Source organism: Hyperoodon ampullatus, assembly GCF_949752795.1.
Source record: "Hyperoodon ampullatus genome assembly, chromosome: 19".
Taxonomy (NCBI): domain Eukaryota; kingdom Metazoa; phylum Chordata; class Mammalia; order Artiodactyla; family Ziphiidae; genus Hyperoodon; species Hyperoodon ampullatus.
In genome coordinates this window covers 13,469,375-13,489,873 of record NC_136932.1, presented here as the reverse complement: position 1 = coordinate 13,489,873, position 20,499 = coordinate 13,469,375, and the positions used below count along the sequence as shown (strand labels likewise).

Here is a 20,499-nt window from a genome sequence, read left to right as displayed (position 1 = left end):
TTACTTACAAAACAGAAACAGACTCACAGACATACAGAAAACAAACTTACAGTTACCAAAGGGGATCGGGGGGAGGGGAGGATAAATTAGGAGTTTGGGATTAATATATACACCCTAATATATATATAATAAGTAGGACTTCCCTGGTGACGCAGTGGTTGGGAATCCACCTGCCAATGCAGGGGACACAGGTTCGAGCTCTGGCCTGGGAAGATCCCACATGCTGTGGAGCAACTAGGCCCATGCACCACAACTACTGAGCCCACACTCTAGAGCCTGCAAGCCACAACTACTGAGCCTGTGTGCCACAACTACTAAAGCCCGCGTGCCTAGAGCCTGTGCTCTGCAACAAGAGAAGCCACCGCAATGAGAAGCCCATGCGCTACAATGAAGAGTACCCCTGTTCGCCGCAACTAGAGAAAGCCTGCGTGAAGCAATGAAGACCTGACACAGCCAAAAATATATAAATAAATTAATTTTTAAAAATAAAATAAAATAGGTAAACAAGGATCTGCCGCACAGCACAAGGAACTATACTCAGTTATCTTGTAATAACCTATCATGGAAAAGAATCTGAAAAAGAAGATATATGTATGGATAATTGAATCACTTTGCCATACACCAGAAACCAACACAACACTGTAAATCAATTATACTTCAATTAAAGCAACAACACAATGAGATATCCTGCCACAATCATTAAGATGGCCACTATCAAAAAAACAAAAAAAAACAAAACACAGAAAATAACAAGTGTTGGCAAGGATGTAGAGAAATAGGAATCCCTGTGTACTGCTGGTGCAGCTGCTACTGGAGACTGTATGGTGGTTCCTCAAAAAATTAAAAACAGACTACCACATGATCCAGCAATCCCACTTGTTAGTATACATTCAAAAGAACTGAAATCAAGGCTGTGAAGAGATATTTTCACACCCATATTTACAGCAGCATTATTCACAACAGCCAAGAGGTAGAAGTAACCCAAACGTCTATTAAGGGGTGAACAAAACATGGTCCAGCCACATAATGGAATATTACTCAGCTTAAAAAGGAAGGAAGTTCTGGAACATGGTACAACACTGGTACAACACAGATGAACTTTGAGGCTATTATGTTAAATGAAATAAGTCAGTCACAAAAGGACAAATACTGTATGAGTCTACTTATATGAAGTCCCTGGAGTAGACAAATTCATAGAGACAGAAAGTAGGATGGTGGGGGCTGGGGGAGGGGGAAGGGGAGTCAGTGTCTAATAGGGACAGAGTTTCAGTTTTGCAAGATGAAGAGTTCTGGGGGTCTGTTAGGAGTGTACTTATTTCCTCAGTGCAGGTTCACTAAGTTCTAGAATCAAATTTAGTAAGAGAAACCTGTGAATTATGCCAAGAGGTAACCAACATATTTTTAAAATACTATCCAACCAAGGGAGAATATTTAATACTAACACAACACTATGCGAGCACTGAGACTTCAAACTTATTAATGTTGGATTTGTCAAAGTCATGAGTTTTCTCAAGTTCTAAAAGCAGCGAGTCACTCCCTTAGCAAGATGTAACCAAGCTAATGGGAGAATGAAGAAATGCCAGGAGGCACAACAGCCTCTGAAATGTGACCTGGACACAGAGAACCGATCGGGTGGGATGGGGAAAAAAACAAAAACTAAAGTACTTCACGTGAAGAAATCACCAAAAATGTGTTAAGGGGCTTCCCCTGGTGGCGCAGTGGTTCAGAGTCCGCCTGCTGATGCAGGGGACACGGGTTCGTGCCCCGGTCCGGGAGGATCCCACGTGCCGCGGAGCGGCTGGGCCCGTGAGCCATGGCTGCTAAGCCTGCGCGTCCAGAGCCTGAGCTCCGCAACGGGAGAGGCCACAACAGTGAGAGGCCCGTGTATCGCAAAAAAAAAAAAAAGTGCTAAAAGGATATTACATTCTGTTTCAAAGTTTTTAAAAAGTTTTAATTTAAATGATACAGGCTATGATTTTTCTCTAAGCCTCTTTCTAACAACGACAACAAAAAAACAGTATTATACGAAATCAGAATTATTTTGTTTTACCTTGATGCCTATCTATGGCTGACTCTGATGCAATTAAAAAAAACATCGATGTCAAGATTACAAAGATGTTAAAAGTTAAGGATTAAGACAGCAGTTTTGACCACTGTAAACTGCTATGGCCTCTGGCCTTTGGAAAGGAAAAGAGAAAAGCAGATTTTTCAGCATCAACTGGTGAGGCAGAGAAAGGGGAACGTGAGGCTTTCCTGGGAAGAGCGGAAGCAATCAAAGGTAAGACTCCAAACTCCAGGAGAGTCAGAGGACTTTTAGTGACCCCCACCCAGGGCCACAGCTGCCACCCCACTGAGCACCTGCCACAGCCCCCAAGGGTGTCTGACCCCCACCTCCTGCAGCTGGAGAGGAGGGGGCCTTCCAAAAGGAAGCCCAAGATTGCCATCAGAGCCCCCGAGTCCCAGGCCCCAAGGGCTGGTCCTGAAAGATCAACAGGCGTCACTCACTGACAGAATAGCAGAGACATGCACCCAAGGATGCTCGTCAATATCCACATTTCTAAAAGTCCCCAGGCCCAGCAGCTGGCTATGCAGCAGACTAAACTCCAGAGAGAGATGGAGGACACAAGACAGGCTCCAAGGAAACTTCGACTGATGAAAGCTTCAGGCACAAATCAATACCTGACAGGTCCCACTCTTCCTACAGAACCTGCCTCAAAAAAAATGAGAAACTGGGGGGAATTTCCTGGCGGTCCAGTGGTTAGGACTCCGCGCTCTCACTGCTGAGAGCTCGGGTTCGATCCCTGGTCAGGGAACTAAGATCCTACAGGCAGCTTGGCCAAAAAAAAAAAAAAAGAGAAAAAAAAGAAACTGAAATAAAATGGGAGAGAAGGACGTCTAAGTGTTGGCTTAACCTCCATTCCGCCGAGAGGCTCTCATACGAAAGGGGAGAACTCAGCCCTCCTGGCACGACAGCAGCCCCCTGCCTTTTCATCTTGCCTCTGCTCTGCAACCTCCAGCTCCTTTTATTTCCGAGGAGTTTTCTTTTAATGGAAATATCTTAATTGTTTCTCATTATAAAAATTATATATTATCACTATGAAAATAAAACAACACAGAAGAGCATTAAGTAGCAACAGCTGTAAACGAGATCATGCGTGTACTTGTACTGAACTCAACAAACCAATGGCACCACCTGGCACCATCACACTACTTTCCAACTCTTCCCTCTAACAGTGTGTCACGGCTGTACCTCCGTGTCAGGATGTACCACAGCATCTAGCATCTTTTTCCCAATTTTTTCCTTCAGATAAAATCCTGTAAGGCCGATACCGGAAAGGAGGAACCAAGATGGCAGAGTACAGGACGTGCTCTCACTCCCTCTTGAGAGAACACCAGAATCACAACTAGCTGCTGGACAATCATCGACAGGAAGACACTGGAACTCACCAAAAAAGATACCTCACATCCAAAGACAAAGGAGAAGCCACAATGAGACGGTAGGAGGGGCACAATCACAGTAAAATCAAATCCCATAACTGCTGGGTGGGTGACTCACAGACTGGAGAACACTTATACCACAGAAGTCCACCCACCGGAGCAAAGGTTCTGAGCCCCACGTCAGGCTTCCCAACCTGAGGGTCTGGCAATGGGAGGAGGAATTCCTAGAGAATCAGACTTTGAAGCCTAGTGGGAACTGACTGGAGAACTTCGACAGGACTGGGGGAAACAGAGACTCCACTCTCGAAGGGCACACACAAAGTAGTGTGTGCATCGGGACCCAGGGGAAGGAGCAGTGACCCCAGGGGAGACTGAACCAGACCTACCTGCTAGTGTTGGAGGGTCTCCTGCAGAGGTGGGGGAGGAGGGGGGCTGTGGCTCACCGTGGGGACAAGGACACTGGCAGCAGAAGTTCTGGGAAGTACTCCTTGGTGTGAGCCCTCCCAGAGTCTGTCATTAGCCCCACCAAAGAGCTCAGGTAGGCTCCAGTGTTGGGTTGCCTCAGGCCAAACAATAAACAGGGGTGGAACCCAGCCCCACCCATCAACAGTCAAGTGGATTAAAGTTTTACTGAGCTCTGCCCACCAGAACAACAGTCAGCTCTACCCACCACCAGTCCCTCCCATCAAGCCTCTTACATAGCCTCATCCACCAGAGGGCAGACAGCAGAAGCAAGAAGAACTACAATAATGCAGCCTGTGGAACAAAAACCACATTCACAGAAAGATAGACAAGATGAAAAGGCAGAGGGCTATGTACCAGATGAAGGAACAAGACAAAACCCCAGAAAAACAACTAAATGAAGTGGAGATAGGCAACCTTCCAGAAGAAGAATTCAGAATGATAGTGAAGATGATCCAGGACCTTGGAAAAAGAATGGAGGCAAAGATGGAGAAGATCCAAAAAATGTTTAACAAAGACCAAGAAGAATTAAAGAACAAACAAACAGAGATGAACAATACAATAGCTGAAATGAAAACTATACTAGAAGGAATCAATAGCAGAATAACTGAGGCAGAAGAACGGATAAGTGACCTGGAAGACAGAATAGTGGAATTCACTGCTGTGGAACAGAATAAAGAAAAAATGAAAAGGAATGAAGACAGCCTAAGAGACCTCTGGGACAACATTAAATGCAACAACATTCGCATTATAGGGGTCCCAGAAGGAGAAGAGAGAGAGAGAAAGGATCCAAGAAAATATTTGAAGAGATCAGAGTCGAAAACTCCCCTAACATGGGAAAGGAAATAGCCACCCAAGTCCAGGAAGTGCAGCGAGTCCCATACAGGATAAACCCAAGGAGAAACACGCCGAGACACACAGTAATCAAATTGGCAAAAATTAAAGACAAATTATTGAAAGCAGCAAGGGAAAAATGAAAAATAACATACAAGGGAACTCCCATAAGGTTAACAGCTGATTTCTCAGCAGAAACTCTACAAGCCAGAAGGGAGTGGCATGATATACTTAAAGTGATGAAAGGGAAGAACCTACAACCAAGATTACTCTACCCAGCAAGGATCTCATTCAGATTCGATGGAGAAATCAAAAGCTTTACAGACAAGCAAAAGCTAAAAGAATTCAGCACCACCAAACCAGCTCTACAACAAATGCCAAAGGAACTTCTCTAAGTGGGAAACACAAGAGAAGAAAAGGACCAACAAAAACAAACCCAAAACAATTAAGAAAATGGTCATAGGAACATACATATAATTACCTTAAACATGAATGGATTAAATGCTCCAACCAAAAGACACAGGCTTGCTGAATGGATACAAAAACAAGACCCATATATATGCTGTCTACAAGAGACCCACTTCAGACCTAGGGACATATACAGACTGAAAGTGAGGGGATGGAACAAGATATTCCATGCAAATGGAAACCAAAAGAAAGCTGGAGTAGCTATACTCATATCAGATAAAATAGACTTTAAAATAAAGAATGTTACAAGAGACAAGAAAGGACACTACATAATAATCAAGGGATCAATCCAAGAAAAAGATAAAACAATTATAAATATATATGCACCCAACATAGGAGAACCTCAATACATAAGGCAACTGCTAACAGCTATAAAAGAGGAAATCGACAGTAACACAATAATAGTGGGGGACTTTAACACCTCACTTACATCAATGGACAAATCATCCAAAATGAAAATAAACAAGGAAACAGAAGTTTTAAATCACACAACAGACCAGATAGATTTAATTGATATTTATAGGACATTCCATCCAAAAACAGCAGATTACACTTTCTTCTCAAGTGCGCACGGAACATTCTCCATGATAGATCACATCTTGGGTCACAAATCAAGCCTCAGTAAATTTAAGAAAATTGAAATCATATCAAGCATCTTTTCTGACCACAATGTTACGAGATTAGAAATGAATTACAGGGGAAAAAAAGTAAAAACCACAAACACATGGAGGCTAAACAATACGTTACTAAATAACCAAGAGATCACTGAAGAAATCAAAGAGGAAATCAAAAAATAGCTAGAGACAAATCACAACGAAAACACGACAATCCAAAACCTATGGGATGCAGCAAAAGCAGTTCTAAGAGGGAAGTTTATAGCAACACAAGCCTACCTCAAGAAACAAGAAAAATCACAAATAAACAATCTAACCTTACACCTAAAGGAAATAGAGAAAGAAGAACAAACAAAACCCAAAGTTAGCAGAAAGAAAGAAATCATAAAGATCAGAGCAGAAATAAATGAAATAGAAACAAAGAAAACAATAGAGAAGATCAATGAAACTAAAATCTGGTTCTTTGAGAAGATAAACAAAACTGATAAACCATTAGCCAGACTCATCAAGAAAAAGAGGAAGAGGACTTAAATCAAAATTAGAAATGAAAAAGGAGAAGTTACAACAGACACTGCAGAAATACAAGGCACCCTAAGAGACTACTACAAGCAACTCTACGCCAATAAAATGGACAACCTGGAAGAAATGGACAAATTCTTAGAAAGGGCTAACCTTCCAAGACTAAACCAGGAAGAAGTAGAAAATATGAACAGACCAATCACAAGTAATGAAATTGAAACTGTGATTAAAAATCTTCCAACAAACAAAAGTCCAGGACCAGATGGCTTCACAGGTGAATTCTATCAAACATTTAGAGAAGAGCTAACACCCATCCTTCTCAAACTCTTCCAAAAAATTGCAGAGGAAGGAACACTCCCAAACTCATTCTATGAGGCCACCATCACCTTGATACCAAAACCAGACAAAGATACTACAAAAAAAGAAAATTACAAACCAATATCACTGATGAATATAGATGCAAAAATCCTCAACAAAACACTAGCAAACAGAATCCAACAATACATTAAAAGGATCATACACCATGATCAAGTGGGATTTATCCCAGGGATACAAGGACTCTTCAATATACGCAAATCAATCAATGTGATACACCATATTAACAAATCGAAGAATAAAAACCATATGATCATCTCAATACATGCAGAAAAAGCTTCTGACAAAATTCAACAACCATTTATGATAAAAACTCTCCAGAAAGTGGGCACAGAGGGAACCTACCTCAACATAATAAAGGCCATATACGACAAACGCACAGCAAACATCATTCTCAATGGTGAAAAACTGAAAGCATTTCCTCTAAGATCAGGAACGAGACAAGGATGTCCACTCTCACCACTATTATTCAACATAGTTTTGGAAGTCCTAGCCACAGCAATCAGAGAAGAAAAAGAAATAAAAGGAATACAAATTGGAAAAGAAGTAAAACTGTCACTGTTTGCACATGATACTATACAGAGAGCACCCTAAAAATGCCACCAGAAAACTACTAGAGCTAACCAATGAATTTGGTAAAGTTGCAGGATACAAAATTAATGCAAAGAAATCTCTTACATTCCTATACACTAATGATGAAAAATCTGAAAGAGAAATTATGGAAACATTCCCATTTAGCACTGCAACAAAAAGAATAAAATACCTAGGAATAAACCTACCTAGGGAGACAAAAGACCTGTATGCAGAAAACTATAAGACACTGATGAAAGAAATTAAAGATACCAACAGATGGAGAGATACACCATATTCTTGGATTGGAAGAATCAATATTGTGAAAATGACTATACTACCCAAAGCAATCTACAGATTCAATGCAATCCCTATCAAATTACCAATGGCATTTTTTACAGAACTAGAACAAATCATCTTAAAATTTGTATGGAGACACAAAAGACCCCGAATAGCCAAAGCAGTCTTGAGGGAAAAAAAACGGAGCTGGAGAAATCAGACTCCCTGACTTCAGGCTATGCTAGAAAGCTACAGTAATCAAGACAATATGATACTGGCACAAAAACAGAAACATAGATCAATGGAACAAGATAGAAAGCCCAGAGATAAACCCACGCACCTGTGGTCAACTAATCTATGACAAAGGAGGCAAGGATATACAATGGAGAAAAGACAGTCTCTTCAATAAGTGGTGCTGGGAAAACTGGACAGCTACATGTAAAAGAATGAATGAGAACACTCCCTAACACCATACACAAAAATAAACTCAAAATGGATTAGAGACCTAAATGTAAGACCGGACACTATAAAACTCTTAGAAGAAAACATAGGAAGAACACTCTTTGACATAAATCACAGCAAGATCTTTTTTGATCCACCTCCTAGAGAAATGGAAATAAAAACAAAAATAAACAAATGGGACCTAATGAAACTTAAAAGCTTCTGCACAGCAAAGGAAACCATAAACAAGACGAAAAGACAACCCTCAGAATGGGAGAAAATATTCGCAAATGAATCAATGGACAAAGGATTACTCCCCAAAATACATAAACAGCTCATGCAGCTCAATACTAAAGAAATAAACAACCCAATCCAAAAATGGGCAGAAGACCTAAATAGACATTTCTCCAACGAAGACATACAGGTGGCCAAGAAGCACATGAAAAGCTGCTCAACATCACTAATTATTAGAGAAATGCAAAGCAAAGCGACACTGAGGTATCACCTCACACCAGTTAGAATGGGCATCATCAGAAAATCTACAAACAACAAATGCTGGAGAGGTTGTGGAGAAAAGGGAACCCTCTTGCACTGTTGGTGGGAACGTAAATTGATACAGCCACTATGGGGAACAATATGAAGATTCCTTAAAAAAACTAAAAATAGAATTACCGTATGATCCAGCAATCCCACTACTGGGCATATACTCAGAGAAAACCATAATTCAAAAAGACACATGCACCCCAATGTTCACTGCAGCACTATTTACAATAGCCGGATCATGGAAGCAACCTAAATGCCCATCAACAGAAGAACGGATAAAGAAGATGTGGTACATATATACAATGGAATATTACTCAGCCATAAAAAGGAACGAAATTGAGTCATTTGTTGAGACGTGGATGGATCTAGAGACTGTCATACAGAGTGAAGTAAGTCAGAAAGAAAAAAACAAATATCGTATATTAACACATGTATGCAGAACCTAGAAAAATGGTACAGATGAACCAGTTTTCAGGGCAGAAGTTGAGACACAGATGTAGAGAACAAACGTATGGACACCAAAGGGGGAAAGATGCATGGGTGTGGGGATGGTGGTGTGCTGAATTGGGCAATTGGGACTGACATGTATACACTGATGTGTATAAAACTGATGACTAATAAGAACCTGCAGTATAAGCAAACAAACAAAAAAACAACTAATACTAAACCTTCTTTCGGTTATTTGTATGGAAATATGTTAATATAAATGTTTCAGACATTACATGAAATTTCTAAAAATCTTATATGTTCTGGTATAATGTTATAAGTCACAATTCTAGTTATTACTTTAAAATGTATATCTCAGAAATAACTAAATTTCCTTGTCAATTGCATTATTATGAACTTTCATCAAATCTTTAACCGTGGTCATTTTTAAGTCTTTTGTCATTTACAGACAGTTCTGGGTGTACTCTGATGCTTTTGCAGAAATGTTCCTATAAAAGGGTTTCATCTTCAAGGAATTCATGGAAAAGACTCTGACAAGTACAGGTTTCTGGTAACTGACTATACTGCTGAACTGAATGAATAAGCAATTTCAGAACTCTAATGGAAAACTGATGAATTCATAAAAGTGCTAACAAATGATCAAGATGAAAAAAAAATTAATTACATTGGACTGAGTGAACTGATGAGGATGATTATAGTTTTTGTGATTTTCTGTTTGAATAAGAAAAAAAAATCCCAGAAGGACTCAGAGGCAAAAAATATACAAATCAATTTTCACTGCAAAGTAAAGGAGCTGTTACAGTGGAGGATTACTGGACTGAATGTCAATATTATGACATGGGGGCTTCCCTGGTGGCGCAGTGGTTGAGAGTCCGCCTGCCGATGCAGGGGATGCGGGTTCGTGCCCCGGTCTGGGAAGATCCCACATGCCGCGGAGCGGCTGGGTCCGTGCGCCATGGCCGCTGAGCCTGCGCATCCAGGAGCCTGTGCTCCGCAATGGGAGAGGCCACAGCAGTGAGAAGCCCGCGTAACGCAAAAAAAAAAAAAAAAAAAAAATATTATGACATGGTATGAGTGTGTTTTGTGTTTGGTAATTGCAATCATTGTTGCTTTTGTTGTGGTCATCCATTTACAATGCTTGGTGTCAGTTTATCTCTTGCAAAAATAAAATACAGTGTGTGTGTGTGAAAAAATAAAAATAAAAAAAATAAAATAGATAACTAATAAGGACCTACTGTTGCCTGTGCTAGAGTTCCCTAACACAGGGAGCTCTGCTCAATACTCTGTAATGACCTATATGGGAAAAGAATCTAAAAAAGAGTGGATACATGCATATATATGACTGATTCTCTTTGAGTACAGCAGAAACAACACAACATTGTAAATCAACTATATGCCAATAAAAATTTAAGAAAAAAATCCTTTAAGTATGATTGTTGGATCAGAGTGTGTGTGTGTGTGTGTGTAAATATAGAAAATGAACAGTTTGCCAAATTATTCTACAAAAAAGGTTCTACCCATTTAAACTTATACCATCAAGATTAGGAACAGGCCATGGGATGATCTGCCTCTCCACACCCTCACCACTGACTGGGACACCCCCCACCCCACCCCCACTCCGTCTCACATGCTTCCCATTTCTCTCTAGTCCCCTCACCCACCATGTGCTGGGCTGACCAAGCAGGGCGTGGAGCCCACAGGACCTGCTCTGAAACTGGAGGATGTTGGGCCATGGGTAAGGTGCCGACAGACTGTCAGGTCAGGCAGGTGCTGAACTGGGCAATGTCAGTGACTGTGTGTAAACACGTCACCTCTTATTTCCAGACACTGGGTAGTCTCACCAAGGACCCTGCCCATATTATTAATTACTGCATCCTCAGCCCCCGGTGAAGCACTCAGTGGGCTCAGGAACAAGCAGGCTCACCTGCTGCTCCACCTGTCACTCGGCATCCCCTCTAGGCCTCTGTGTCCCCTCTGCTTCCCCACACATGGCTGCCAATGTCACATGTGTGAGCACTGGTCACATGGAGGAAAAGGCGGGCGGTGCTAAAGACAAGGGGACTCCTCTGGACCCTGCTGCCCACCCTGAGGACCTTGCAAGTTCATCCAGTGTAGGCTACAAAAGTTCTAGTCAGCTTTGGAATGTGGGAGGGCTGTGTTTCTAAATGAAGAGTGGAGTTGACTTTTTAGTACTCCTTTTATTTCTATAACCACTTAGATACAATTTTATCCAAAGGCATCACTCTTGACACATCTGTGTTCAAATTATGATTTGAACCTTCCTTCCAGGATATGCTTGGATGTGTATGTGATATACATGAATCGGAGTTCTACACTCTGACCCCACAGCATCCCTGTGAGAACACCACGCGGGCTGTGCTCCCAGGGCTCCCACGCCTCCTCCGAGCTGAGCCATGCTGCTCTGTGCACGGGATGCACGACCTACAACACCTCGGAGGAGAAAGCTGCCTCCACTGGGGTCTTGGGGATGCCCAAGATGGCATCCCAGCACTGCCAGCTCCACCCGATGGTGGGTGTGCCTGCAAGAGGCATTCGGCTCATGGCCAGTCGCGCAGTCCCCTTACTCAGAGCCATGGTCACAGCAGAGACAAGGCCAAGAGCCCAGATCTGGGAATGACCCTACAATGCAGGCACACTTCCTTTCTCGTTTAGGAAAGTAAATCTCAAAGATAAAAAAGGAATAAGGTCAAGTCTTCTGCCTATTTTCTACTGTTGAGTTAGCTGCCAGAAATGTAGCAGCAGACTAGCCTGCAAGTGCATGTAGGAGAAGTCCTTAAACACATCATTAGTAAGCACCACACAGCCCTGCTGGATGCCTCATCGCAAATTCAAAATTCACTACAAGCTAAGCTCGGGGACGGCCTGCCCCAGACACAGTGCAGCTGAGCAGGGACAGGGAACGAACACGGCACTGTGACATGACAGCAGCAAACCTTCCTGGCACTTAGGAGGTTTAGACGCTTCTAGTTTAATTTATTTTTATAGGAAACCCTAGATTTACTGTAAACATTTCATTAATTAGGAAGCAGTTTTTAATATGCCTCTAATGATTCAACTTTGAAACTAAAGTCTGTAACTCCGAAGTTTGTAGGTCAATTTAAGTAAAAAGTATCCTGAAATTTTCAAGTTAAGCTGTTTCAAAATATTTTATAACTATTTTTCTGTATAAAACAAAATTGTCGGGGCTTCCCTGGTGGTGCAGTGGTTAAGAATCCGCCTGCCAATGCAGGGGACACGGGTTCGAGCCCTGGTCCAGGAAGATCCCACATACCGCAGAGTAACTAAGCCCGTGCGCCACAACTACTGAGCCTGGGCTCTAGAGCCCTCGAGACACAACTACTGAGCCCACGTGCCACAACTACTGAAGCCCGTATGCCTAGAGCCTGTGCTCCGCAACAAGAGAAGCCATTGCAATGAGAAGCACGTGCACCGCAATGAAGAGTAGCCCCCACTCGCCGCAACTAGGAAGCCCGCGTGCAGCAACGAAGACCCAACGCAGCCAAAAATAAATAAATAAAATAAATAAATTTATTTAAAAAAAAAAAAACCAGAGTTGTCTTAATTCACTACTAACCAAAACAAAACAATAGAAGTCAGCAGCATAGAAGACTGATAGGAGACTTCCACTGTCGCCTGTAACACTCATTAATCCCAAAGACCCACTCTTTAAGGGTAACACTGCTGCCACCAATGACAAGGGCACAAGCTTGCAAAGCACTTTCTGTGTGTACTGCCACTCGTCTGTGTGTCTCACGCGTCCTAATTCACCCATCTTTACAATAACCTTAGGAGGCAGGCAGTTATCATCTTTATTTTTCACACATCAAGAAACTGAGGCCAACAGAAGGTGAGGAACTTGCCCAAGGTTACACAGCAATGTGACAAGGGGCGGAGCAGGACTAGGATCTAAATAGTGTGGGCCCAGGGACTTCCCTGGTGGTGCAGTGGTTAAGAATCCGCCTGCCAATGCAGGGGACACGGGTTCGATCCCTGTTCCGGGAAGATCCCACATGCCTCAGAGCAACTAAGCCCGTGAGCCACAACTACTGAGCCTGTGCTCTAGAGCCCGTGAGCCACAACTACTGAGCCCATGTGCCACAACTACTGAAGTCTGCGTGCCTAGAGCCCATGCTCCGCAACAAGAGAAGCCACTGCAATGAGAAGACGGCACACCACAACGAAGAGTAGTCCCCGCTTGCCACAACTAGAGGAAGCCCATGCACAGCAACGAAGACCCAACGCAGCCAAAAATAAATAAATAAATAAATAAATAAATAAATAGTGTGGGCCCAGAGTCTGAGCCCTTTACTAACCAGCTACATGGTCTTTCTCTAATAAATAAAAGTTACAGACTTCAGCTTACAAAATAAACTCCTGAATATAAAACACCACTTACTGTTTTACATACCAGGGTTGTACGGAAGATTTTACTTGACAAAGAGGTTCCACCACCAAAAAAAAAAAGATTCTGAAAATCCCTGATGTAGGATATTAGTTGTCAAAATGGAAGGGGGCTGACAGGGAAGCTTAAGAATGCAGTGACTTCCTCTTACAGATGAGAAACAGTTCTTGCATCAGAAAATATAACTTGCACATTGAATAAAAACCACAACTACAGGAAGAAAAAGGATGTTTCTCATTGTTTACGATTTATCTGAGATTTGTTCATCCGTTGGCAGATAAGGACCAGGAGACACCAAAAGCTTAAGAAAAATACATAGGAGAAGAAGAAAATGGATGATTCTACCTGTAAATTACACATTTTTCCTGTCAAATGGGAAAAGGACCACCATTATTTTATTTTACCAACAGAATTCCTAATTCCAGCTTTTGAAAACTTGTATTCCATGAAAACATAATTTAAGACACTGAAATAAGTAAACAGAAGCAACTATATTGCTACAATAGTATTTCCTAAGTGTGGGTCATTTTAAGAGCCAAAGTCCCACGTGCTGTAACTAAACCCCTCACTTGAGCTCCCTACAGCTTCACCTTCAACAGGAAGAGTGCAGTGGCCTGCACAACCACACCTGGTTCTCTCAGCAGGGCTAGCAGGTACTGGATTCACCAGAGTACCCAGAGTTGCCAACACCCGCTGAATCACCACTGCACCTGGCCCACAGAGCCCAGCACTCATAGAAGCTCAACGGAAGAAAGAGGACAGCTGCATCCAGGCTGACAGGGCCACGAACCCTGTTCACTTCTCAAAACCAGCTCCCCTCTAATCTGCAAGATAAAATCTAGACTCTACAGGGTGGAAAAGGGCAGAAACCAAGAAATGTCAGTTACTCTTACCTTGTTTCTCTTTTTCCTTTAGTGGATCGGTGTTATAGACTCGGAATCCATTTTCCATCCCACACGCAAAGCACCCTAAAGTGTGAGACAGACAAATTAATCACCTCACTGGGGTCTCAGCTGAGGACCCCAGGCCTGGACCGGCACAAGCAAGGGGTCCAGAGACAGTGACCTCTCCCAGGAACTCTTGTGGATGCTCAGACCACACGAACGTGGTCTTCAAGTGTCACTACAACTCTCCTCATGAACTGTTATCAGAAGATTTGCACGTCACTCCACTGCCCCCCTCAGGGCCCTTCTGGCATCCCGTGGGCCAGGCTCACTTAACTCCAGCACGACTGCACCAGCCACTCTGCCACTGCGCACTTCCCTCAACTCCCGCCTCTAATGCTCCCCACTGGCCTCCCCGTTCCCAACACACCTCTCGAGGACTGTATCAGCCACCAAGTCTTAGAGAGGCAATGACAAACAAGAAAGTCCATGAGGACAGGCACAAAGCGGGCAACCCCAGCATGTATGGACACGCCCAGTTGGGGAAGGAGGGTTAGGGCTGGTGTGGATGGTCTTCTAGAAGGCAGCTTGAGGTCTCCACGACCTCACTCCCATTTGGAACTAATCCTAACTCCCTAAACCCCATGGTCACCATCCCCAAGTCACACACCAGATTGTTAATGGTCCAATTAAAGGCACTGTTATGAACTGAATGAAGCACTCAAGTTTCAAGACGATCCTGTGACCTGGACTTCACTTGCCTAAGTGTGACCAAGACCACATTAATCTCCTTCAACACCACCATGCCGACTCATATGAAGCTTGTGGCCAGAAGGAGAAACACCAAACCCTCCGCTTCTTTTTCCAAGACAAGCTGCAGAGCCTGGACCCTCACTGCGACCGCACTACTGGTCTGAATGCGAAAGCCACGCTCAGGGTCTATTCCCCTGGTTTTGATCTGCGTTCCAGCGTTGGGAAGACATTATTCTATCCTATCAGCCACCCCTGCCCCCAACATGGAAAGCATGCTTCTATTTTTTGTCCAAGTTACTTATAAAACTGCAAGGACCATGACAGCCTCCTCAAGAGCTGGAGACTGTTCTGCAGTCAACTCTCAGGCACTTTATCTGGGCCTGGAGCCTGACACTCACTCTAAAGTACAGTGTTACTTATTATCTCTAACTTATTCTGGGTTGTAACTCCCTCTTTGTGTTATTGGAATCATGTAATCTGGACAGGGGAATCAGAGCTTGGCTTTCTGGAAAATATGAAAATAATACAGAAGTTGAAACTTTTCCCTTTCTTTCTCAACTATTACACCTTCCACAAGTTTTAAGCCTGCACCTATCTTATTTGTCTTTGCCAGAACACATATACTTCTGACAAGACTTGTATAAAATAAACAAACAATCCCTACAAATCCACAAGAAAAAGGCAGACAAGCCAACAGAAAAATGAGCAAAAGATTTGGACATTTCACAAAAGAGAATATCCCAGTGGTCAATAAACACACAGAATCAGGGAAATGTATACAATCTCACATATACCACAATGAAATCTACTAAACGTCCACCAAAAGGGCCAAAACAATGGAAAATACACCAAATGTAAGGAGTGTGTAGAACTCTCACAGGAACTCTCAGAACTGCTGTTGGAGGGCAAACCAGGACAACCACTGCAGAAAACTGTTTGCACGACTACCACTGTCAATTCTACTCCTAGGTATACAAGCCTTGCAAAAATGACAACATACGTTCACCAGAAGACAGGTATTAGAATGCTCACAGCAGCACCATTATGCTCATAATGGCCCCAAACTGGGAATCTACCCAAAGACCTACGAATGGTTCAATGGATAAATGAACTGTGATATAGTCACACAAAGAAACACTGCACCAATGAGAATGATCTACAATTATACTCAACAGTATGGAAAAAAAAAATCTCACAAACATGATACTGAATAAAAAAGCCAGAAACAAAATACAATACGGATAGGCAAAACTAATCTATGTCATTGGAAGTCAGAATGGGGGAGTGGCTGGAAGGAGCACAGGGTGGCCAGGTGTTTGGTTTCTTAACCTGGGTGCTGTGGAAGGTGTTTTCAGTTTGGAAAATTCAGCAAGCAGAATACTTAGGATACGTGCACTTTTCTGTAAGAATAGTGTGCTTCAATTAAAAGCTAGAAGAAAAGGTACTACAAATACCACAAGACTGGAAACCACTCACTAAGGAGTCTAGGCATTACCCTTGCTATTTTTAGGGTAGGGGAAATAATTAACGGATTTTACTTGGCTATCATACAAAAGTTGGCATTAATCTTCTCATTCTTGCTATCTTAACAAAACTTTTCCCCACAGAGAAGTGTTCAAGCCAACAGCTGGTGACCAAGCACAGTGCAGAGGAAGCCGACTGGCAACAGGGCATCAGAATCACGGAAGGGCATTCTTCTACGCATGAGCCATGTGCAGTCCACATGCAAGTGCTCTTCGGCCACACTCCAGAACCACAGCAGAGTGAGCCAGCGAAGTCAGCCTGTGGCCTCAGTCTCGGTCGAGGCAGGACAAGCTAGTCTACAGAGAAGGTGTGTACTCAAACCCTGTGTTTCCCACGGGAAGAGAAAGAAAAACGGCAGCCAGATTATAGAAATGTATATATCCACACCTCAGAATCTTGAAAACTGTAATGCAAGTTATCTTTGGGAGAAGACAAGTCAAAAGTTTAAACAATTTAAAATTATAAGCAAATGTTTCTAAAGTTGCAATGCGAGTGCTAAAAAAGCTGAGTAAAAATTATATAAAAACAAAATGTAATGAACTCAACAATCTGGCATAAATTTACATTACAGGAAATTAGGCTAAGGGTAAGCAGAAGCTTAAGTATAAAAGTATATTTTTTTCCCAGCAACACTGTAAGCTTTACTTGTAATTTATTACAATGAAATGAAGTGGTTTTACAAAAGTGAGAGTGTATTTTTCAGACAACTGAAATATATCCATCTAAAAGCCAGTGCTGTATTTTCTAAATAATCTTTGATGAAACCTTTACAAAAAAAACATGATAAACTTCACTGGTTTCTAAAATAATCAGCATCATCGTGAGCCTCAATTACTAAACTGAAAATTAGTACAAGGATGCCTCACCTGGCACTAAGGCAGGCATAGAAGATCTTGCATTTAAAGGGCCTCAGAGTCAGTAAGCTTTTTGCTTCTGTGTTTGCTTTTCAGGGCTGCCTCTCCCCTCCCCTCCGATCAGCCAGTCACCCACCTCTTTCCATTGAAAACACATTTCTTAAGGAGTTGTAACACAGTTAACTCCTTAAAGAGTTCTCAATTATTATCAGAACCTGCTGAAAAACCTACTGGTCCTCCTGTGGAAATCAAAACCGCAAATGTTCTGCCACATACTGCTGGATGCCCAACATGTGGCCCTAAAAGGGCACCCCAACGTGGGGCCACACCACCTGCGGTCCCCAGCCCAGCCGTCCCCATCCCACGTTCTTCCCCACGTCCACCTCCACCCCTCCAAGAACACTTCCTGCCCTCAGGGGCTCCTTCCCGAAGGAAAACCCCTGCTTCGCCTCAGTTCCCAGACACACTTAACCCTCCCGGGGCCCCACACTCAGGACCTTGGAGCCATAACCCCACAAGCCCAAGTGCCCACGCACTGGCACAGCGGGGCCACCTCCGCCCGGCCTATTTAACTCTACACCAAACAAGCTCCACAGACACGGGTCCTGCAGTTCCTGCTTCTGGATTCTCTTCAAGCCGGATTCCAAAACGAACACTCGGAACCGATGCGGGTCCCCCTCCCCGGGTGAGAGTGGGGCGCAGCCCCGCAGCCCGCCGGACTCGGAAACGCGAAAAATGCCATTTCCCCAAAGCCGTGCTGGACGGCCCGGTTTCCACACAACAAAAGAAGAAAGTGTGAGTCCGGCGATTTTTTTTCTATGAAAATCAACAGAAAAGACGAGGACCTTCGCGGACGAGGTCCTGAGCCTGGGGGGCCGTCCTCACCTCAGCGCGACCCCGTCCCGGCCGCTGGGGACCCTAAAGCGACAGGAAAGAACCGACGCCGCCCGGAAAATCCCGTCACCATCCGACCGGGGTGGGGGTGGGCGTCGGGGCGGTGGGCGAGCGGCTGGGAAGTGGGGCGGCCGGGGGGGAGGGGAGGACGCCGAGGGAAGGAGAGGGAACGCCGGGGGGAGGGGACGAGCGGCCTGGACGCGGTACGGACGCTGCCGCAGGGCGCCGAGGGCCGAGGGCGGACCCCGCTCGAAGGGGCAGCGGCGTCGGGAGGGCCGGGGCAGTCGACGGGCTTCCCTCACCGTGGTCCTGGTTGAAGCCGGCGTAGAGCAGCCCGTTGCCGTGCGGGTTGCAGGGCAGGAGGTTCATGGCGCAGCGGGGTCCACCGCGCCTCAGCGCCGCATGCCGCTCGGGGAGGCAGGCCGCCGGGGTCCCTCTGGCCAGCTCCGAGGCCGCCGCGGCCGGAAGCGAAAGGCCCACCGCTTGCGCGCGCAGCCAAGGAGCCGCGGAGCGCCGAGCACATCCATCCGGGGCCTGCCGGGCGGGGAGGTAGCTCCGAGAGCGTCACGTCTATGGGGGGCGGGGCCTGCCCGAAGAGGGCTGGTCTGGTCGGTTCGGGAGCAGGGCATGGTCTGAGGGGCGGGGCCGCATCTGTGGAGGGCGCATCTGGGGGCGGGAACTACCTGTCCCAGTCGGGAGGAGACCCCCAGTGCCGCCGAGCCCTCCAGGGGGCGGCGATTCAAAGGGACAGCCCAGGGACTTCCCTGGTGGCTCAGTGGTTGGGAATCCGCCTGCCAATGCAGGGGACACGGGTGCCAGCCCTGGCCCGGGAAGATCCCACATGCCGCGGAGCAACTGAGCCCGTGTGCCACAACTACTGAGCCTGCGCTCTAGAGCCCGTGAGCCACAACTAGGAAAGCCCGCGCGCCTAGAGTCCGTGCTTAGCAACAAGAGAAGCCACCGCAATGAAAAGCCTGCGCACGGCAATGAAGAGTAGCCCCTGCTCACTACAACTGGAGAAAGCCCAAGCGCAGCAACGAGGACCCAACGCAGCCAAAAATAAATGAATAAGTAAATAAATTAAAAAAGAAAACAAAGTGACAGCCTTGCCCCGTGACCCTCAGGAGCACGCAGGACCCAGCCCCCCACAGTAACTCGAGTCCCCCGGAAATCATGTAGATTAAGGTAAGCATAAGAGACTTTTCTATTTTTAGTTGATAAAAAGATAAGTATCTCAGTAAAAAATAACTGCATTATGGAGTTTTTAAAGGTATGCTAGTAAAATGTACGCGAAAATAGCAAAATGAATGGAAGTGAGGAAATGGAAGTACAGGTGACCCTTGAGCAACTCAGGGCCACTTACACGAGGATTTTTTACGATAGTAAATGCCTCAGGGCTACAATAACCTGGTTGGTTAGATCCACAGATGCAGAACCGCAGATACCAAGGATAGGAGGGCCGACTATAAATTACACGCGGATTTTTGACTGCGTGGAGGGCGGGCGCCCTTAATCCCCGCGTTGTTCAAGGGTCGACTGTATATGAATGTATAGACCCTCCCACCCCCTACCCTCCATCTCCTCAGAGAGAGACCCTCCACAGGGACACAGACCCCCCACGACCCAGAGCTACCCACGGACACACAGCTGCCCCCAGGACACAGAATCCCCAAGACACAGAGCCCCCCCCAGGACACACAGAACCGTCTTCAGGGACACAGAGCTCCCCAAGACACCAAGCTCCCCTGCACACAGAGTCCTCCAGATCACAGAGCCCTGCCTACCACCACCTCCGCCCAGGACACACAGCCCCTGGGACACAGCACATCATCAAGTAAGGCTCTGGGCTTCCCAGCACCGCGGAGCCGGCCCATGGTCCTATTCCAACATAGTAGCCATGGAGGCAGGAGCGGCTGGCCCTAGGGTCCCCGCCCAGAGGGCCCTCTGGTCTCGCCTTTCATCTGCAAGAGGTAAGGTTGTTTCATATGATACAGTGTTTCACTAGTAAAACAATCAGAGAACCTTCAAAAAGCTACCATCCATTACCCCCATTTCTAAAGTGGCCCACAGAGCAATGATAAAATTTTGCGGCAGGGAATCAAGAAACCAGCAGACAATGCTGACCAGCTTTGAACGGCACAAGGCACTGTCCTCCAGCAGCAGTAGAAAGTTAGTCT

At 44.9% G+C, this 20,499-nt stretch overlaps 1 protein-coding gene across 1 annotated transcript in view; it reads right to left on the bottom strand.

Moving 5' to 3' along the window:
- Nucleotides 1–18,726, bottom strand: part of WDR45B (WD repeat domain 45B) — a gene marked incomplete at its 3' end in the record, with an annotated part of 35,152 nt that extends 16,426 nt beyond the window's left edge. Inside the window, exons 1-2 of the mRNA XM_079725998.1 lie at nucleotides 18,625–18,726; nucleotides 14,307–14,381 (exon numbers count right to left, since the gene is read on the bottom strand). Coding sequence (XP_079582124.1) covers nucleotides 14,307–14,381; nucleotides 18,625–18,691 — 142 coding nt within the window. The 5' untranslated portion in view covers nucleotides 18,692–18,726. The remainder of the gene's footprint in view (nucleotides 1–14,306; nucleotides 14,382–18,624) is intronic.
- Between the last annotated feature and the right edge of the window lie 1,773 nt (nucleotides 18,727–20,499).